The 22,559-nt window shown below is 35.0% G+C and overlaps 1 protein-coding gene across 5 annotated transcripts in view; it reads left to right on the top strand.

Annotated features, from left to right (window-relative positions):
• The window catches only part of mri (BTB/POZ domain-containing protein mrityu), a 130,782-nt gene that overhangs the window by 31,589 nt on the left and 76,634 nt on the right, over positions 1-22,559 (top strand). For 3 of the 5 annotated variants that reach the window (XM_076475519.1, XM_076475522.1, XM_076475518.1), the window contains exon 3: positions 9,284-9,322. The exons of the other annotated variants lie outside the window; for them this stretch is intronic. In XM_076475519.1, the coding sequence (XP_076331634.1) occupies positions 9,284-9,322 (39 nt within the window). The remainder of the gene's footprint in view (positions 1-9,283; positions 9,323-22,559) is intronic. 5 annotated transcript variants of the gene reach the window in all.

The following is a 22,559-nucleotide window of genomic DNA, read 5'->3' as shown; positions in this document are numbered from 1 at the left end:
CCTGTTCTGAACATTGAACTAGGTATTAGAATATACATATATATATATATATATATGTTGCATCTTTTGGTATTCTAGAATGTTTTCCATAAGAGATCAATTGGCATAATCATTGTTTACTTCTAGTTTCTTTCTTCTGTCTTTATAAGAGCGTGTTTATTCTGTTGATATGTATTTCTACACAGGCCGATTAAAATAATATTATAACCCTCTAATAACAGGGGATGTATATCCTCTCTTTCTTTCCTTCCAAGGAACTGGAAATGTGGAAAACGTACATAGTTATACAAATGTTTTCCATCCCCCCCTTTTTTTAACAAACGATGGTTAACTACCAGTTTATCTTAATCGGCCTAATAACTTTTCAGTATACAATTCGTATTTTTCAAATGCTGTGTTTCAAATAATCTGTGTAGAAATTAACTAAAAGCAATTTAAAAAGTTCAGTGTATTTAATTGACCTTCAATATTATATAAAGGAAAAACGAGGATTAGAAATTCGTTAGATGTGATTTTGAAATTCTGGCCTTACATATTTCTGTTTAAATTGTGTTAAAGGGTAAATTTCATTTTATCAACGACAGTACTTCTTACCGACTAAGAAGTATGTGTTTTTGTTTTTGTACTATGACTTTTAAACACACTTATTACCTTTGTGTGCTAAACAGACTGTGTCCCAGTGATGTCATTAACATCAACTTTCAAGGCTGTTTTATTCGATCTGGTGGCATGGTTACTTATTAGGCCTATGTTTTAATCGTAAGAGCCTCAAACGGAATGTAGAAATACTGCACTTCTGTTTGCTCAAAATGTTTGTTTTAGGAATTCAGCAGAGGAACCCAATAAATACGTGTTACATCACACACTGAGGTTTGTGCTTTGATGTAAAGAAGGTCAAATGGGGAAAAATGCACTTGGGAAGGTCAAAGAAGAAATTTTGAACTGGTGGAATTTTTAAAGTTTCCTAACAAAATGAAATTTATTTTAAACATGTAGTTATGATTTTAAAACGTTGATTAATTTACTACATTAGAAATTTCATAAGTTATAGAATATTTATCTAATAAAATGAACATAACGTGGACAGAAACTTTTAAAATGAAATAAAATCACGTGTTTCGGTGGAAACCTTGAACAACCAAAAATACATTAGTTAAAGTTATCAACTTTGCACAAGTGTAGGAATCGATCTCTTGCTTCCAAAAACGCAGTGACACTTCCAAACTCTGTTATTGGATTTGGTGGAAAATCTTTTCAAAGTAAAGCTACTTTTGATGAAACTAGTTGAATGGACAACAAGCAACTGCCTGTTGTAGAAACAGGAGTGTAAAAGACCACAGTTCGAAAGACTTCCTTTTGCTTAATTCGTCCCATTTTGACCTTGATTTGCACTATAAAAATGGTTGTCAACAAGTTCACATCTAGGACATGATGAGCACTTGGTAGAAACAACAATAAATGTCTTTGTGGCTTTCGCTGGTTGTGGTCTGATCAATCATTGAACGATCCAAGTCAATGAAAGTGGTGATAACAAGAAGAGCACAGTATCTGATTTCTAGTATTCCTTCTGCTACACAGTTTTCTTCTCTTTTTAATCGTTTTAACATTAACAGGAACCCAGCATAACTCTTTTCATATTCTTTGTATTTCGTGTAATCATCACATCTTCCAACCTCTCACTTGCAACTTAGGCTTAACTAAACTTGATTTTCGGACACTTTGTTAGTTACGTTGACTACTTTACATGTGAAAACATTTCTTCGAGTAAATTACTTTGCAAAGGGAAGTGAACTTTCAGCACAATCTCGACATTAACGGGTGAGGGGAGAACTTCAAACGAGGGTTTCTTTACAATAGGAGAACCGATTAACGTAAAAGACGAATTGTTAGAAAGCTCTAATACTAAATTATACATAAGTCCTTTTCACTGCTGGTTTTTTTAATCGTTTGTTGTGTGTTATGCTGACCGAAACAGTAACTAATTTCTTTATAATAACTTCAAATTTTAGGGTTAATAAAATCTAGTCTCACAGATTTTGTTCGACGTATTGAAGGTGTCGTTATTTAAGGAGAAAACAGTGAAAAATATAATTTATTGTAAAGAGATGCAGTTAACACTGGATTTGGTCTATGCTCAAGTAATCAATAACCTTTAAGAAGGGAATAACTTAGATTATCATAAAAACAAAATTCGAAGTTTTTAGTAATTAGAAATAAAAGTCAAAGTTAAATGTTGATAAATATAAGCAGAGATTAAAACTAGCCTTGAGTATCTCTAAGTTAAGGTTGTGGTTTATATGAGCAACGATAAAAATCGCCTTTTGGTATAAATCTTAGTCAAGGTTGAAGTTATGTACTTGTAACTGGAAAGCAAAGGTCAAAACTAGTTTTTGGTAACTGGAAATAAAATCCATGTAACAAAGTATTGGTAGTTGGAAGCCAGAATCAACATAAACTATTGATAGACCTTAAAGTCAAAATTAACTTTTGGTTAAAGTATCATAATTAAGGCAAAGTCGGAGCTAAGATTATTTTTGACAAATGTGACAAAAGGCTAATTGTAAATCACACTCATAGCCAGAATTTTCTTCTTACAAGTTTGACCCAAATTTCTAAACTTTATCAAGGGTCATTGTTTCTAGAACTTTTTGGTAATGGAGTGTGTCTATGGCCAAAACTTTTTTTTTTTTTTAAACTGTGACAGTAAATTTTCGTGCAGTAATTACTGAGAGATTGGTAACAATCAGTATCTGATTGACTTTTTCTATCAACATTTATCGCAACACATTTCATGATTTCGTATGGACTTTCACCCAAGCTTCTGCACAGTTTCTGGTATAGTTCTGAAACCATGAAAAAATGTAAAAAAGAAACTAGTTACTCAGCTCCCTCTACAGGTGTCGTCCGGAAGTATTACTTCAACTTCTTTATATTGCCATAACTAACACTAGAAAATCTGTAAAAAATATAGTCGAACATAAGATGGTTCTGTCATAATAAAGAGTTGTTAATTTTAAATAATCATTAATACTATGGTAATATAACGAAGGTGTAGGGTGTACACCTATGTAGGAACATGGTGAAAACTAGATGGTTAAAAAACAAACACAATCTTTTTTCATCTTAATCCCAGTAGAATGTTCTTTAAAGCTTTGCCAAGACATTCTGTAACCGTAAAGGCCTGCTGTAAATACTGATATTTAATGTACGGGACAGTTATAAAAATGGCGTGTAATCAAACTACTCTTAAATACTTGTTCCAGAGAAATGAACTTGCACGAAAAATATTTAGAAGTTTTATTCAGGAAAGTTTAAGGTGTGTTATGGGGTGTTTAAAATAAGTTTGCCCATCACCTATTAATCAAGTTATTACACTTATTTCTTCTGAACGGTGGCGTTGATCCTCGTGATATATATGTTGACAGGTCGTTTATTCAAATCAACGGTCTCGTATAACGGAAAGAGAGGAAAACAAGGGAAAAGCGATTCGTGTATGCAGTATGATATGGAATTTGAGTCGCTCTTTGTTCTGCCTGTACATTTCCGAGTAACATTTAGATTCTCAATGTGCCTCTCAGGCAACTTCATTCTTCTAGGATAGGTAATGTTTAAGGTATTATCATTTCAAATATGAAAAAAAAACAAAAAAACTGTGAGACACAGAATGTGTTACTAACGAGAGTGGTAGTTTAGTGATTTTCCACCTTCTATAGCTTGGACTGTGTTAATCCAGACTAATAAACACTTTCAGTGGTGTGCTCTGCTGGACTCATAGCTCGCATACCAGATTTCAAAACAATCCATTAAGAAATATCTAATATCTCTGATTTTGACTGATTTTCTCTCCCCCCCCTTCTTTCTCCTTCGCACTATAAGTACGAAAATGTTGCTGGATAAAAATTAATAAGTTATTTTTTATAATCTAGTACTCTGGTATATCTTCACAAACTACAATTATGAATCTCATTTTATGTAAATATAATACACATGTGCAAAGCTGGTAAATAAATCCGCCCAAATGTAACGAAATATTTGCGCACGGCTACGCAATAGCTCACGTGATCTAACAGTAACATTTCAACTACAGCTTCGCCGTGGACCGTTTTCTTTTGTTTTTCAGATTTGTGTCATTCACATTAAAAACGACTAATTTGGAGCAACAAAACTATGGAATGAAGTAGTGTACAGATACATAAATACGGTTATTATTGATTATTCATTGCCAACTTTTCAACACAAAGTTACTGAATTTAATGAAATTATCTTAAGGAGCGTTTAAGGAAAATTTAATAACATTGAGGAAAACTGCCGTCATATATTCTAAATAATTTGGTTGGTTCTGTAAATTAAAGGTCTCTTGCGAATACTAGGGTTGTGGTTTTGTAGCTAATGTCGGTTTCTATCTAATATCACTTTCTTATTTGGTGTATTTTGAGAAAAAGTCATGATATGTAATAAAAAAAACACCTTATGTGTGTAAAAGTTGTAGCCACAAATGATGGAGCCTGCGACTTAACGCATGAAATCAAAATTGGCGGCCAAAACTGGTAGATACACTTAAAGCATTAATAATAATTTTACGACAGTAATTCATCCACTAATTATCCAGGCCGCGTGTTTTGATTTGTTCACCATCAGGCCTTAAGTTGAACATAAACGCGGCCTGGATAACTAATGAATGAATATTAGATGTAAATTTATCATCAAAGCTGTAAGTGTAGCTACCAGCTTGGCCGTATCTTTTAATCACACCTAAGATGTTTCTGGTTTTATAATATACTGCACAATTACATTATTGCTGTTTTACGGTTACACCTTTGTTCAGTAACGAATTTTGGGGCAAAACTAAGATTTTCAGGTACTTGTTGCGGTATACGTTGTGTACCTTCACTGTTTTATGTCGTGTAAGCTTCTGATACATCAAGTCTCAAGGACTAAACTTTGTAAAATAATCTAAGTTATTTACAATAGTTAGCTTAAAACTTTCGTTCGAGAAGGCTCGGCAGGTGGTCAAGGCACTCGACTCGTAATCTGAGAGTCGCGGGTTCGAATCCCCGTCACACCAAGCATGCTCGCCCTTTCAGCCGTGGGGGCTTTACAATGTGACCGTCAATCCCACTATTCATTGGTAAAAGTGTGGCCCAAGAGTTGGCTAGTGGTGATGGCTTTTACTCGACGACTATCACGTGTGGGAGCTAACGTGTTACTGAAATTTACTATTTCATTATTATCTCAGTAGAAAGAGAAAAAGGCAGCAAACACTTTTTTACATTGTTTACTTCCAAATATTGTATATCATATGTAAGATATCGGAATATATTAAATAAAATTTAACACAATTGCATCTAGATTTTTGCGTAAACGTATAATTTGATAAACAATCAGACAATTTATGGCCTCTAGTTACAAAGAAAAGACTATATTACATAATTCTTACCATCGTGTTTATCTTGCAGGCATATCACACCACAATATATATATTTTATTATTGCACATTTTAAGAAGACCATACATGGAACACTAAGTATTGCGTCGTTTCACTTCGGCCCGGCATGGTCAGGTGGTTTAAGGCATTCGACTCGTAATCTAAGGGTCGCGGGTTCGAATACTCGTCACACCGAACATGCTCGCCCTTTCAACCGTCGGGGCGTTATAATGTACAATCAATCTCACTATTCGTTGGTAAAAGAGTAGGCAAAAAGTTGGCGGTGGGTGATGACTAGCTGCCTTCCCTCAAATCTTACACTGCAAAATTAGGGATAGCGCAGATAGCCATCGAGTGGCTTTGCGCGAAGTTAAAAAAAACAAACAGACAGGGCATTATACCAAAAATGGAGTTTGTTTTCGAGATATGTTGTGTCCATTGAACAAAAACTAGTTATTCAATAGAAAACAAACAAAGAAGAAGCACTTGAAATTGAGGCAGAATTAGAATAAATTAATCTATGAGACTTTTTTTTTTTCTTTTTATTAGCTATGTTTTTGTGCGCCATCAATACCAAACATGGGGCGCGGGTAAACTATTCGATTTTATTACTTACTAGGATCCGTGTCAGCCTACTCTCAAATTGAAATTTTCTTAGGCAGGATTAGTGTAAATTAATCTATTAGACCTTAGGGGAAGTCAATACATCAGTCGGAAAGAGTTTGACCTCCTGACTCCAAAACTGTAATAAGATCTTAAATTGGTCAAGACCCAGTATGGCCAGCTAGTTAAGGGTGCTCGACTCGTAATCTGAGGGTCGCAGGTTCGAATCAACATCACACCAAACATTCCCGCCCTTTTAAACCTTGGGGACATAATAAAGTTATGTTAATCTCGCTATTTGTTGGTAAGAGTAGCCCAAGAGCTAGCGGTGGGTGATGATGACTAGTTGCCTTCCCTATAGTCTTACATTGTAAAATTAACGACGGCTAGCACAGATATTCCTCACTTTGCTTTAAGCAAAATTCATAAACAAGCAAATTCTTATTTTCTGTTACTGTTCTCTTAGAAGTTCTGTTTTAAACCTTTTAACACACAAAAATCAAATTTAGAAGTTTTATAAAGTAAAGAAACGTCATTTCCTTTGATATTTAAGCTCAGAAATATGAAGAACCGTGATACGTTTTATTTTTTAAAAGTAATAGAACTTTGATTAAGGATTAATCAATGCTTTCGCATTTCTTATTTCATTTTATATTGGGCCTGCAATGGCCAAGCCTGTTAAGGCGTTCGACTCGTAATCCGAGGGTCGCGAGTTCGAATACCGGTCGCACCAAACATGCTCGCCCTTTCAGCCGTGGGGGGCGTTATAATGTGACGGTCAATCCCACTATTCGTTGGTAAAAGAGTAGCCCAAGAGTTGGCGATTGGGGGTGATGACTAGCTGCCTTCCCTCTAGTCTTACACTGCTAAATTAGGGACGGCTAGCGCAGATAGCCCTCGAGTAGTTTTGCGCGAAATTCAAAACAAACAAACAAAATCATTTCATATTGACATGAAAAAATTAAACGCAGTAAATGAAATGAATTTTAGATCATGTTCATGTTGCAAATAATTATAAAATATTGTAACCCCTCGAAGCACGATTTGAAAACAAAAAATAATTCTTATTTTTTGATAATATAACACGAATTGCGGAACCTGAGCTCCAATATCAATCGCGATAACCAGTATGCTGCACTAGGCTCAACTATTCTGAGTTGGCTGAGACAAAATAGTGTTCACTTTGCAGCTGGTAATGAGATGCAATATTCATTACTCTTTCCTATTCCCAGTGGCGCTTACTTTATCGTGTAAAATAATTCATCTTACTAAAGATTTAACTTTAAAGCAGCATTAATTTACACGTAATACGTTACTTTAATTCATTTATTTCACTGTAATCAAGTTTGTGTGATAATTAAATTAGAATCAACAGTGACAACCAATTGTAATAACTCTGACACTTCTGTTTTATAAACGAATGTAATTATTTTCGTAGCAGATAATTTCCCCTTAATTTTTTATCAATCGCAAGATTAGCCTAATTTATAACATTCTTTGGTTATAAGTAATAGTTAATATCTCTTAGTGTTGTTTATTTTAATGCTTTCGGATAGATTTCACCACATTGGAAAATGATTGGGTTAAAATATGTTCTAGTGTTACGTAAAACAGCAAAAAATAAACACTTTCAACAAGTGACCAATGGACCAAAATAACAAATAACCTGTCACAATACAAACATGGTGTGAAAATTACTCATGGATTCGTAGTGACCAAAAATCTCTTAAGTAATTAAATCATTTCGTATTCATTTCTAAATCTCAAATCATACGATGTGAAATCTGGAATATGAACATCAAGTAAGGAAATGTAGAACAGATAGCCTGCTTGACCGTGTCTTTAAAAGTTAACACTTAAACGGCGGTCATCATCAATTGATGTTGCTACCTGCAATATTCTCGCTACCTAAGGGTTAAACAGATCAGTAATATATATGTAACCGAAATCAAAGCTCTGCATCGTTCATCAGTTTACTTCCCAAACCATAGCAGGGTTTAGTTTGTACATTTCCATGTTTAAAGTAATTTATTTCAGTAAGGATCGATTACTACTGCCTTCGTTTTTGAACTTGTGCCAGACTTTTGCTAAAGAACATAGACTTCCTGTAACTGTCAGTTAATGATGGCTTGTCTTGTGTGTTTTATCTGTCTGGAATAAAGGATAATACCAAGCTACTACTATACGAGTATTTTTTAATACCGTTTTTAAGATTTCTGATGCGATATTTGATTTTTGTTTCAGTGTTATTGCAAAGGAGCTTATATAGGAGTATCACAAACAGCGTTTTTCCATTCTCAGAAGATTAGTCGTTTATCATATTATCACAAACTACACACACACACACTCCATATTTTATTATTACTCAGATAAAGTCAATATATCAGTCAGAAAGTGTTTGACCTCCTGACTCCAAAACTGTAATTAGATTTCAAATTGTTCAAGGTCCGACATAGCCAGGTGGTTAAGGACACTCGACTCCCGATTCTCAGAAGGCCAATTCAACTATTCATTGATAAAAGAGTAGCCAAAGAGGTGGTTGTGGGTGATGATGACAAGATGCCGTCCATTGTATTTCAATGCTAAATCAGAGACGGCTACCAAAGCTTGTGTGGCTTTGCGCGAAATTAAAAAACAAACGTCCTTTTCCCTAAGAAGGCATCGTTTGTATTAATAGAATGATTTTTCGATCAGCTGTTATTCTCGTAAATAACCTTCCTAGAATATAGGAAAGTTACTAATTTATTTAACATATTTTAAACTATCTGAGGAAGTACTCGTCCCCTGGACAGAAGTTATGTAAATTCATGGTTAATTACAGGTTATATTAGGACATGAAAAGTTGCTTCCCTTGTGTGTAATTGTGAAAAAAGAAAAGAAAAAAACACCCATAACAACTACAAAACGAAACTCGAAACCGCAAATTTGTATGTATCTCCACCTGGACCCAATAAACCTGTCTACAAACAAACTCAACGAATAGATCTGTAAACATAGGGCGAAGTAGTGTTAAAAAATACCCATAAAAATGCAAGATACAAAACTGAAAATTTGAATGTATTTCCCAGTGGACCCATTGAATATTCTTACTAACTTTTGTGAATAGTAGTAGTAACATTGACATGTTATATAGATAGAGTGGGAACCATTTTAACTGTAGAGATAATATTCAGTTTGCTCGAAAGTTTTTAAGTTTTGTGTTCAAAGAATCGAACGCACATTCATGGGCATAATATTAACTTCTTTTTTTTATAGACAAAAGGCAACCGAGTCTCAGAAGAAAAACCGTTGCAAGTATAACATTTGTAAAGTGTATTATTGGTACTGCATATATCTTAAATCACTTATCACGTTTACCAATGTAATGTTAAAAAGCAATTCTAATTTACATGTTTAAAGTCGTACTGTTTTAGTATTAGCCGTGAAATCACTTCTTACGTTTATCACAGTTTGTTTTTAAACATACTTTTATATTAAACTTCTCTTTGTGGAACTCGAAACCAATTAATTTGGTCTCTCCTTAAAGATCTGATAATTCTTCTTATGACGTTGTTGTTTTCGCACTGTAAGTGTGCAACTTAATCAGTCTCTCTAATTAGTTTAATTTCTTTCTTTTGCCTTTCGTGGACAATTCGAAATATTTCATTATCACGCACACTGTCGTGTACATATGTGTAATTAATTATATTTATCATAAGACATTGTTTAAACAATGTACAATAGTTTCTTAGGGATTTGGAAGAATTATAAGTGTGTATTATAGTATTTCATGTACACTGTTTTTGAAATATCCCTTGCCTATGACGCCTTTCAACCTTTCAATCTGAGGGTCGCGGGTTCGAATCCCAGTCACACCAAACATGCTCGTCCTTTCAGTCGTGGGGGTCTCATAATGTTACGATCAATCCCACTATTCGTTGGTAAGAGTAGCCCAAGAGTTGGCGGTGGGTGGTGATGACTAGCTGCCTTTCGTCTAGGCTAAATTATGAACGGTTAGTGCAGATACCCTTGTGTAGCTTTGCGCGAAATTCAGAACAAACAAACGGCGTCTTTCGCTTAACTCAGAGTTTTTCATATACTGGGTTGCTCAAAAGCGAGTACAGTATACAGTTGATAATTTATATAACTGCACTTTACACATGACAGAGAATTATGGGACAGTTAATCCCACATGTGCTCAAAATGAGAACCCTCGCTGTTCACACAATATTGGAGTGTGTCTGCCATATTTCTGTAAACTTTCTGACACGTGTCTCTCTGTCTGCCCATCAGGTTCTGTAAATACGTCTGTGATGTACATTTTCATTTTGTCAACATTCCTCGATTTTCTTCTGTGCTCTCTCTACTTGAGTACTCCCCAGAAGAAAGTCCATAAGGGCTCATACAGTCCGGTGACCATTGAGGCATCTCGATTGTGCCTCTTCGGCCTATCCATCTGTGAGGGAAATTTTCATCAAGACAATTCAATAGATTCTGCAACTCAGTTCAATAGACTCAACGTATGCAACCTTATACCTACTTCTGAGACACTCTGTATATACCCTTCGTGATATTACAATTTTTTTTTATTATGTCGGATGTTTCAGTGTTTTAAAGTAAAAACGCAAAATTCTGTAATTGCTTATATTACTCCGTTACTTAAAATTACGTTTCGTACTTGTTTTAATTTCGTTTGTGTAATAAAATTCCATGCAAATTAATTTCACCTTCAAAAATGTCATACTGTTTTGTTTTCCTTTTGTGGTCTTGCTTGGGCCTAGTGTGGTTAGTCTTGCCTGAATGTTAATCCCAGAATTCATGGCTCGCAGTTTGTTGCTAAGAAAAACAAAACGCGCTGAGCACTTTGGGGTCTTAAATGCGTTATAAGGGTAATGGTGAAATCCCACTATGCGATCAGACAAGAGCTGGTGAGTGCTGTGGACTCGTTGCCTTCCCTCTAAGTATTAGTTGAAAATTTGGGATGGCTATGCGCATGCGACGAACTCTTCCGTAGGTTTGTGCAAAAATCCTGAAACAAATATAGTGGTCATTTGAAATGTTATTTAAATTTTAGTACCATTGAGTTAAGCGATTTTAGTTATTGTATTAATGTCAGCTGAACGTATTTTAAGTGTATAATTCTTTGCACATATTTAAGTAGACTTTATGTAGAAACTCTAACTACGTGAGCCATTCAGTTCCTTCTTTCTCTCATCGTAAGAATTAAAGATTAATCTCAAATGAATGTTAAATATTAGAAACAGTATTCATCAATTTTGATTTTTTTTTTCAAAGTAGTTTAATCGCATACTAGCAAAAGTATCTAGCAATGCCGGATTTAAAAGTAATGCTATAAGTTGTGACTTGGGCCCTGCTTTTCACTATTTTGTGTCGTAGCACTAGGACCGTTCGTCAGATGCAAATCTACCATTGCTGCGCGATGTGTTAATCGTCATTTTCCGTTTGACACCTTTTAACATATTTTGTAATCAACTTTCTCGTTCAGTGAACCTTCATTCACGGCATTAAGGCGGTAACACTAAATTGGCTGCAAACTCAAACCGTTCCTCCATTTGCTTATCCATTTAAATATGGTCTCTGAGGACGAGGGTATATTTGAGTTCTGCCATATTGCATCAGTTCAGTTTAGTCAGTTCATCACGACAGTTTATGATACTAGGCAAAAACATACGAACATCTCTGTTGTTACTTTTGTTAGAGCTTTTATAATGGCTGGAAATATAAACGCATAATTGGAAATAAGCCGATGGTATATTTCTGGTCAAATAAGTTCGCTTCTCTTGTGTATCTCTGTGTGTGCCATTTGGTTCACATTTCAGTTTTGTCAATATTTGTTACTTGAAGTAATGAAGGTGTTGGATAAGCATGTGGCATAACTCATGGCTCACTGGGTAAAACACGTTATACATCGCTATATTCCTTGGATTATTGAATAATTCTAAGAAATTAAAGAGTGGAAGGACGCGTATGTATAGCAGTAATTCACCCACACTATATTTGTCCAGTGCTGACGATGTCTTTGCCTGATATCTGGAATCACAAATCGTAATCGTGTAGTCGATGGTATTATTATCCACAGATGTGTATATTAAATATACAGATTTTTACTACAAAGGTCATCAGCAAATAACGTGTTTTGTATGTGTTTTTGTTATTGTTATATCATGGTTTCCTTCGTCAGTGAAGCTGTTTTACAGTTCTTTTTGTGTTTATAGATTTACAAGTGGATACATTAGGCTGCAAAATACTACATGTGTCATTAAATGAAACTGGATGAACTGGTTTTATTATAATTGTTAGCAACACCAGTTGATAAACTGTAAAACGAAAATGTTTACTCTTACAACTTTATGATTTCAAGCTTAATTACGTTAAGAGTGTAACCTTCATTAAACTATATAAAATGTTAAAAGAATGGAAACTGTTAAAGAAAATTCCCCAAGTATTATCTATATCAAGCAAACCTTTTCAAGAATGTTAAAAGTAAGAGCTTTTAAATCGCAGTAAAGTAAATACAATGAATTTAAAAACTGAAAAGCAGTTTTAGGGAAAGAGTGATTACTTAAACGATGTTTTCGTCTGGGTAAGCAGATTGGCTATTTATTGTCCATATTTCACGAAATTACATCCACCACCCTTCCCCATCTTAAAAAGCCTTTAAGGTTGAACATTTCTGTGGGTATGGTACACTAGAATATGCTCTACATGTGGGGACGGAGAATGAAATGCGTGTTAAAAGATTAGAAGTTTCATATAGAAAGAAGTTTTAACAAATACGGATTTTTTTCATCAAACCAAACATTTATAGGTTTATTTAAAGAGAATTATGAAGGTAAAATTTATTTAATTATTGTATTAGTAATACTTAACAATGGCTTAAATTTTCAGCCACGGCATAGCGGCTCAATAATGGGTCTGAGTTTTTCAAGTACAATCTTTCATCTCGTAGGTCCGCCATCTCTTGACCGATTTGAGATCTATTTACAGTTTTGAACTCAGGTGGTCAAATCCTTCCTATTGATATATTTGATCACGCTCAAGGTCTCTTAGATTAATTTACTCTAATCCTGCTTAAAACAATTTCAATTTGAGGCTAGGTTGATAGAGATGATAAGTAATAAAATCGAATATGGTATACTGGCGCCCCACGCTTGGTATTGCTGGCGCACAAAAATATAGCCGATAAGAAGGGATAAAAAAGGTCTCTTAGATTAATTTTATCTAATTTTACCTAAAAGAATTTTAAGTGCCGCAGCTTTTGAGGATTCCCTCTTGTTAAAAGCATTGCTTCCATTTCCATGACTTATTGGTAACGGCTATAGTAACATACTTGTCTTTGTCTGTTCACTTCACGTATCGAAACTCGGTTTCCAGCCATACGAATTTTACACAAAAACGGAGCGATTCCACCTAACTGTTGTGTTCAGTTCTTTACGTAAGATTAGATCAGGGTGTAGCACGTGATCTTTGCCGGTATTGAACAGAATACAAACAAATTTAACACTTTGAGGGTTAAATACAAAGTGCGACGAATTATTTTATTTGATATATAAATATTTGTTGTAGAGGTAAGTATTTCGTCAAACCAACATTCAAATAGTTTTCAACATGGTAAAAATTTGATCCTATTATTTATTATGATTAACTCCTTTATTCTTCGTTAATTGTATTAGTATTCCATTTATACATAACCAAACCCATATAGATGTCAAGGAAAGAACAACGTGTCTGAATTCCACTTTAAGAATCCATAGCAAAAGTTACAAAGTGACATTTTGATGTATAACACGAGTTTAACTTCTTGGTAGCTTTAAGTGATATCATTGGCATATTTTGTGTTGAAGTGAAGACTTGTTTTACTTTCTGAAAATTGAAGGAACTTGCGAAAAATAGTTTTTTTTTTTTTTTTGGAAAGTATAAATCGTAATTTAGGAAAAGTTAAAAAAAGACTCGCCAGATAACAGCTGAAAAAAATAAAGTGAACAGAACTTAACTATATGAAGTAGTGTTTACTGTTATTTAAAAACCAGAAGACCTCACATTTATATTAATTAAAATGAACTTTGTAACCCATTAGTTATGGATATTAAGCGTAGAATGGAGATAATCCTAATAGTTTCAATAAATTGTATCTTGAGCGAATGTATCTGAGCTGTGGAAGCCTTCTAGTAGTCAGGTCTTTCTTCTACAGCATGGATCGGCAACCTACGGCCCTCAGTGCCTAAACGAAATGTCACATCCACCCGGTCCGCGGTGGTCGTAAAAATAATTCAAGTTTCTAACTCTATCTTAGACTTGTTTTCGAGCGACAAACAACATCAAGTTTCACAGTAATCGGTATGTTCTTTACGACATGAATATTACTTAAGGTAACCGTTATTCATAGTTCATTGTGTTTTATTATTATTACCTTCATTTATTATCTATAGAGATGAATGTAGCCCTCCATCCGTTCACAGACATGGCCTCTGGCCCCTGTGCGAAAAGAGATTTCCAACCCCTGCTCTACAGTATCTCGACTTGCTAACTATTGTACGTATAAAGGCCATTAAACTTTGAAACAACAGGAAAGGTCACGTACAATATGAGAGTGACGTCTGGAAAAGAGGTTTTACCCTGTATATTTATATAACAATATTGTAACGATTATACCCTCTAGCCTAACATAGAATTCTGATGGCCTTTTTGTCAATATTCTCGTATTGTGAGAACTATTTTTAAACCTCCACGAGTTTTACAAGATAAGTAAAACCTTGCTTGAAAACGTACTCTTTTTTTTTTTTTTTTCATGAATTTGCCCTGGTGCTAAATCCTTCCGTTTCGATTGATCGGTTCGAAGCGTTTTCACGTTCACATGTTTATCTAGGCACTAAACAGATCGGTCGAATTCTTGACGCTGCTACCACTCTGCTGCGCCACACAAAAGAAGTCTACTGCAGTTTTCCCTTTTTCTGTCCTCCATCGGTCATCAGAGGACGCTGCAATTAAGCAAAAAAAAACAAACAAAAGTAGGTGCTTGCTCTGGCGCGGCGGATATGTTCATTCAGACACATTGTTCTCAGGAAAGTTATATTTCAGTTGGTAATTAAAAGTCTGGAGACGGCTAGAATAAGTAACGAAACAAACTTTATAATAGATTTTTCTTCACTGCCCATTCAAGCCTTCTAAAAAGTTGATGTTTTTAGTTTTAAACTTATATTTCAAGAGATTTTCAAAACAAGTATTCATCAAACAGAACCCGTACCATTAAAGTATAAAAGCAAGGCGGTATGATGCATGCGAGCCATTTTTCCGCTGAAACGCGGATTTCCGCGGTTTTCAAACGGCCAACGATCACCCACGAGATTCGTGTAAATTCGAGGAGAAATTATGAGCGATTTGGGGGCCGGGTAGGTGGTTTTTGAGGAGAAATCATATTTTTTCAATATTTATTGCAGAAAAAAAAAATCTGACCGCCATTTTGGAGGCAGTCTCGTTGCAGGTCTCGTGGTCTGGTATCGTGTGCATACCAGACGATAAAATATTCTCTACGCTCCAAAGAAACAACAGCGATTGAAATGTTTAAACGGAAAGATGTTCATTTTGATCCTGCAGACAAGAGAATGTGTAAGGACATTAGATCAGCAGCTTCAAAGTATACCTCAAAGCTGAGGGAGAATCAGAAGAAAAGGGCAGAAAGGCTTGAGGCCTATGGTTCTGTGAAATTTGGCCCAGCCACCTTGGCTAAAGAAAAAGTCCAGAAAGCCGCAGAGGCACAGAGAGCTGCCCATTCAGAGAAGGAGAGAAAAAAAGCTCGGAAGAGAGCACTGGAAACCCTTGTCTCGAAAAAGAGGAAAGTAGCCAAGATTGATTAAAGGAAATTAAGTGATTTGAAATTTGATTGTAATTTATGCAGCAGAGCAGAAGTTGATATCAGTGACTGAAAAACATTTTATTATTATCTGCAGCATACAGTGCCAGTGGTTTATTTTAAAGCATATCATTAATTTTATTTTGAAGCAATGTCAAAGCTTTCCTTGATTTGCTGTTTCAGTTTGTATTGTGAAAGAATGAAAAATATACTGATATTGAGGTACCAGTAATTTACTGACAAGATTGTATAGATGAACAAGTTTTACTGTAGGTAGTCATGTAGAGTAATTTTAAGTAATTTGAAATTTTAATGGAATACATGCAGCAGAGCAGTAGTTGTTGATGTCAGTGACTGTACAAAATTTAATTCCTGAGGCATATCACTGATATCAGTAGTTTAATATTGAACCATATCAGTAGTTGAATTTTTAAGCGGTGTCATAGCTTTCCTTCATATGCTGTTTTAGTTTGTATTGTCAATTTGTGAAAGAATGGAAAATTCACTGACATTAAGGTACCAGTAGTATAATGACAAGATTGCATAGATGAACAATTTGAACTGTAGATAGTCATGATTAGTCAAAAGAATAATTTTATGTGATTTGAAAATTGTATGGAATATATGCAGCAGAGAAGTAGTTATTGCAGCAGCTTACCAGTAGTTGATGATGATGATGTTATTGATGACAAAAAGGATAATAATGAAATGATTTGTATTTGAAATATTTACCGAGTTATTTTGGCTTTATTAACTCATATTACTAATATATTTTGATTTAGAAAAAAATTAAACTGAATAAATAGCAAATAAACAATCTTAAATTTCATTTATTTACTTTTTATTTTATTTGTTAATTTTAGATATTTTGATTTATCTTCTAAAAAATGAATGCAAATTAAAAGAATAAATCAATCTGCTAAAAACTGTAAATGAAAGTTATAGTTTTTATTAGTTTGATTTAGTCTTTTAATTTCCTTTTGTTATTTTATATGATATATATTGTGTACTTTTCCAACATTGCAATGTCAAAAAACATAAAGAAATTATGTCCCAGATTGCACCAAATCACACCAAATAGCATCCATTTTTTTTAAATTTCCCGGGGCATGCCCCCGGACCCCCCTAGTCAGGCGCGGCTATGCCGCGCTGTGGCGCCTCCGAGCTATATACCTTTTCCTCTTTTTTTCATAAATGTCATTGGCATGCCTGATGATGTAACCTGAATACCATTGTTTTAAACGTTTAGTGGTAGGTTTCTTCTTGAGAAGCTTTGAATGCGTTAGGATTCCAGAACATGCGCAGATTTCTCCATACTGTATTTAAGTATTGTATATGAATTAATTGTGATAGGATTTATTGTACCTCTAGACTCGCGTCAAAACCAAGCCTTGCACAAAACATAAACTGAAAAGTTTCTTTCATGATCTTTATGTATGGTCTTTTTTACATACACTGAGAATATTGTGACGAGTTTTATGGAAGATGATTTCCTAAAGATATTAAAACTATTGTTCAAAGTTTGAGCACAAAGTAACTGTTTTCACACATATATATTTATTACGTTTAACATTATTTTCGATGAATTGCTTATTTCGTTCAGTTAGGCGAGACGTGTTAAATTTACCCGAAACTCCCTCTGTCGTGTTGTTCCCAGTCAAAAGAGAATACCAGTGCAAGTTATAAGCATGTCGTCATCTTGGAAACCCTTCCTATCTAGTAGTATTTTTTTGATATCTTCAGATTAAACATTCTATTATATTATCGGGTAAGCCCTGTGACACTTATATTGGCCAAAGTTTACATTCGTTATTAGAGCGTTACGTCCAAAAAAATGAATAGATGAGGTTTGTGGAGTTGTTTAAAGCATGATTTTTGTATTGGAGATGTACCACAGCTTTTGTGTTTTGTACTAAACTCAGTAACAGGTATGCATTTAAATTTATTTATTATAAAGATGCAGTCTCGGTGTGTATGTATGGAAGATCAGGATTTGGGGGCTGACGAGCCCGTGTACAAATCCTTCAAATGCTACAAAATATCCTCTCACTTTGTAGTCGTGGATACGTTCTAAGAGTGGCAGTCAGTCTGTTCGCATTGATGTTGGGAGGTAAGGTGTTTATAACGCTAAAACCCAGGTTTCGATACCCGTAGGGACATAGCACAGATAGCCCAGTTTTTAAGTTTTGCGCTTAGCAACAAACAAATAAACAATCGAGGGCTGGAACAGACGCGAATGGATTGACTTAAAGTCGGAGACAACAAATCGCATCGTACCGCTTGCTTCATTAAAAATGTTTTTTTTTTCTGGCATTGAGACAGCATATCGTATATGGTAAACCCACTGAAGTTTAACCCAAAATACTCTCTTAATAAACGTGAAAATGAAACCATACAAGCATTTTTAGTATTCCTGAAATCGGCATTGATTCCATCAAACTTGAAGTCCATACTATTGTTTTGTACCATACACATAAACATCACAAATGTGTAAGGAGTTATGGAAGTGAGAGATACAACACTTTATACGTGATATAATCTGTCATATGTATGACTGACAGAAACGTTCAGTGAATACAAAACTGAATATTTAATTCTTTACGAATGTTTAGAAATCTCTCCTCTTGAAGGCGCTTCGGTTGCTGGTTTACGCATACCGACTTCTAATCTCTTTCGGAAGCACGACAAGCACTCTGTTAGTGGGATATGTTTTAAAATCGGAGAGTTTTATAACCTCTAAAATGATGGGATAGATACTATCTCTACAGAATACAAATGCAAGAAAGAAAATCACCCAATACAGTGCGAATAAAATATACTTGTTAACAGTCAACTTCACCACATTAGGCTGTGTGTATCATATTATAAGGTAAGTCCTGTGACACTATTATATTGGTCAAAGTTTACATTTAGGTTTATTGTATCCCTGGACTCGTACACATACAGCCTAAGGTAAGACTTGATACATATTTATGTTAAGTCTCGTCTTCCACATTCAATCACTGAAACCACCACATTTTAATGATAAGTTGTACAGTAATTTACCTTTCTCCTACTATTTATCATTGTTTTGGACGCGTACACCCTTGTGCATATTAATAGAGACAAGACGGAAAATTGTGGGTTTTTTTTCAATTTTTTTGCGTTTTATTTCTGAGAATCCAAACATTACTCACAAATTAATACATGATATGACCGCCTTTATTTTTCAGAAGATCATTAATCCGCTTTGGCATCGAGTCCACGAGTTGACTGCAATCTTTACTAATTTTTGGATCGCGGTACCACACCTCAATTATGGCCTCAATTAGCTTATCTTTCGTAGTACAGTCTTTTCCCCGAAGTATTTCTTTACAAATCGCCCAAAGATTTTCAATACGATTTAAGTCCGGAGAGTTTCCAGGCCAGTCCAGCACCTTAATTTGCGTTATAGTCATAAAATTATTCACAAGTTTCGATGTGTGGCACGGAGCCAGATCCTGCTGAAAAATGTCAGATCCAACTGGAAATCTCTTTTTTCAATTCTGGAACGACCCTTCTCTGCAAAACTTCGATGTACTATGGTCCTCGCTTCATACCTTCTACGATATGTAAGCCTCCGACGCCACAGTAGCTGAAAAAGCCCCAAAACTTCTTCAACGGATGTTTTACCAACTGATTGATGCGAGATTCTCGAAGTTTCTCACCTGGAGATCTACAAACATGCAGATTTCTTTGACCCTGTACGAAGAAACGAGTCTCGTCACTGAATAACACCTTCCTCCATTGTTCTTGCGTCCAGTTCTTGACTTCATTGATACCGTTTTTTCTTCATTGAGTTGGTAAGAAGTTGTTTTTTGACTGGTCTCCTTGCCCTTCTAACGCAATTTCGAATGATGTAATATTCCTCAAAATTTCGTCATATATCCCAAAAATAAATCGACCGTACTGCAAAACACAGTTAATGACGCCGTCTGTATGAAAAAATGACTATTAAAGGAAATCAGCGAGCCTAAACCGGCCGCCATGCTGAAAATATTGTAAAATGACCATTTCAATTAATTTGCATAAGGATGTATATCCCTGGCCATAGTTGAAAGTATAGCCACACTTGCACGTTTTTCCCATTGTTATATAGCCAGACTTACACGTTTGACCCACCCACTGTTCACAGAAACTCGTATTTACTTATTAATTGTAATGTTTTTGGCTTTTGACTCACGTATGTACCATCCCTCTTCAATTTGAAAGTTAGGTAGATGTGTAATATTCGTATTGTCTACGAAAACGTAGCGTTTAAAATAATATTTTACAATTTATATTGTAATACTGTCTATACTATAGATGGAAATTGTAGCAGTCTAAAACATAAAATTTTAAAGACGTTATTTAAAAACGTGAGACAAAAATTAGGCAAAAAAGTAATTTAGTGTTTTGTGACTTAAAAAATAACACCTCGTTTAACGTCGTACGCCAAAAGTTAAGACAAGGACGATGTTAGAAGACCCCCTTGAAAAAATTTGCCTTATTTGATGACGAGAAATCAAAGAAGCTACTAAATTAGGAAGGGCTAGCGCGGATAGCTCTCGTGTAGCTTTACGCGAAATTCCAAACAAGACAAACTGAAGCAGTGAAATACAAATTTCTACAAATAGGCTCCACATTTTACAGAGCGAATCTTTCTGACGTGAATGACTTAAGTATTAAACGCCTCTACATTATTTTCGCCAATCAGGGGGGACAATTTGTTTGCGTGGAAATCTACTAAATCCAAAACGTGGTTTAAAAACGCGTATGTAGCATCGGCAATCACTGGGCACTGGGTGGGTAGATTTTTCGGCGCCCACCCAGTGAAAGTAGTTTTTTCCGGACACTTCGGTTTCCCCCACAACTAAATTTTGTTCCATTGGATTTATAGATCCCTGGCACCCTGGCCCTGAAAGGACCCCTTTGTCAATATCTCTATAACCCCTTTTGTTTTTTCCTTCTACCACTCTCCCTTTCTCTCTTTCTTTCCTGTCTTCTCTCTGTCACATCTCCTTTCTTCCCATATTCTCTACTTTTTTCGATACGTGTTTTAATTTTTTGTGTGTGTTTGTTAATTTTTCTCTCCCCCTCTCTCACCACTCTCTTTGCTTATGTCAATGATTCCTGTGATGAAACTTGACGGGCTGCAGTTTGGATCTCTCTGCTTCTCCGCGAATTTCATCTTAGGAAGTCCTTTTAATAATTTTTAATTCATCCTTACCGAAATTGCCCAGCTGTCTTGCTCCTCAGCATTCCTGTTTTGTCACTTTTCCTTGACAAAAATAAATCAAGATTTTACCCTATCCTACAAGACAGGTTTAACCTAATAACACGTGTGGGGCTGAAGAGAAACAAGTTTCTGAGCGCCCCTGGTTTGCCTTTTGGGTATTCCCATTAAGGTTTTTTAAAACCAAAACGACTACCATGATATAAGAAATCGGCAAGCCTTGCCTCCATGACTAGCAGCTGAAGTGCTAGTCACACTGAACATAGCTAGATGCAAGACTGTTTTTTACATTTGTGGGGCTCATTATTGTAAGCCTATTGAATTAACAAATTAAATAAAGGACAAGAGCATGTTTCTTATTAATTATATAATAAAATACACACAAAGTTACAATAATAATTGTAATACAACCCAACAGACCGTATCAACTTCTTTCTACAATGTTGATGTCTATGCGTTAGTGATGTGCCCACTCATGAAGCTGCAGATTGACCGGAAATAATTTACGTAATTCTAATGTACCACATTAATTCAATTTATTTGATATTTCGCTTTGGGAATTTGAAAGGTGTTTTAGAATCGTAACAGTAGTTTTCAAAACAGTGCTAATCATCGACTAATTGTGCATGCTTATTGGTGTTTTTCAGTATGAAAAACAATATCCCAAGGATGTTCCTCAAAATTTCCACAGCGGGTCAGTTGAACCATAGAAAACTACACTGAACAATTAATTTCTTCCATACAACTAAGCGTGTACCGTAAAAGCGTATTGATTCGAGTAAGACTATTTATGGTGTATTTTGTTTTTACTGTTATTCTTTGATGTTTGGAAATAAATTTCCTATTTTACCATAACCACTGAAGGTTATGTTTCACCCTATATGTGTGTGTTGTCAACAAGACTTCTCGAAAACGGCTGAATGGATTTTGACGAAAGTTGTTTTTACATTTCGAATGTGACCCAACTTAGGAGCAATTAGTTAAGTTTCAAGGTCACGAGGAGGTCATGGAAATCAGAAAGATCCCTTTATGTTAACACGGAGACCGATTTTCTAACACTATCTTTGCACCATAACTTAGTCAAAAATGATCGGATCGTGATAAAACTTGGACATATGTAGAACATTGTTCCTCGTTGTCTTGCCAGAAATCATGTGTCCCCATTTTGCTGTTTTTAATTTAGATGTTAAAATTCCCAAACCCGGTAGGTAATCTGTACATCGTGCTATTGAGCTCAGCAGTTGATATTTGTGAAGTATGATTTATACACGTATTATTCAATGCAACACAATTTGTAATGTATAACGTTTTGTTGTTTCTACCATTTAATTAAAAACATATATTGTATTTTACTCGCTATTTATGTTTATGGCCGTCATCAGTCTTTTACTGTAAAATATTCTATTTCTAGGTTTAATTCTTCTTTTTCATTTTACATCTGATGAAGA

The sequence above is a fragment of the Tachypleus tridentatus genome, chromosome 13, assembly GCF_004210375.1.
Source record: "Tachypleus tridentatus isolate NWPU-2018 chromosome 13, ASM421037v1, whole genome shotgun sequence".
Taxonomy (NCBI): domain Eukaryota; kingdom Metazoa; phylum Arthropoda; class Merostomata; order Xiphosura; family Limulidae; genus Tachypleus; species Tachypleus tridentatus.
The sequence above is the reverse complement of the archived record's forward strand: the minus strand, read 5'-3'. Positions and strand labels throughout refer to the sequence as shown.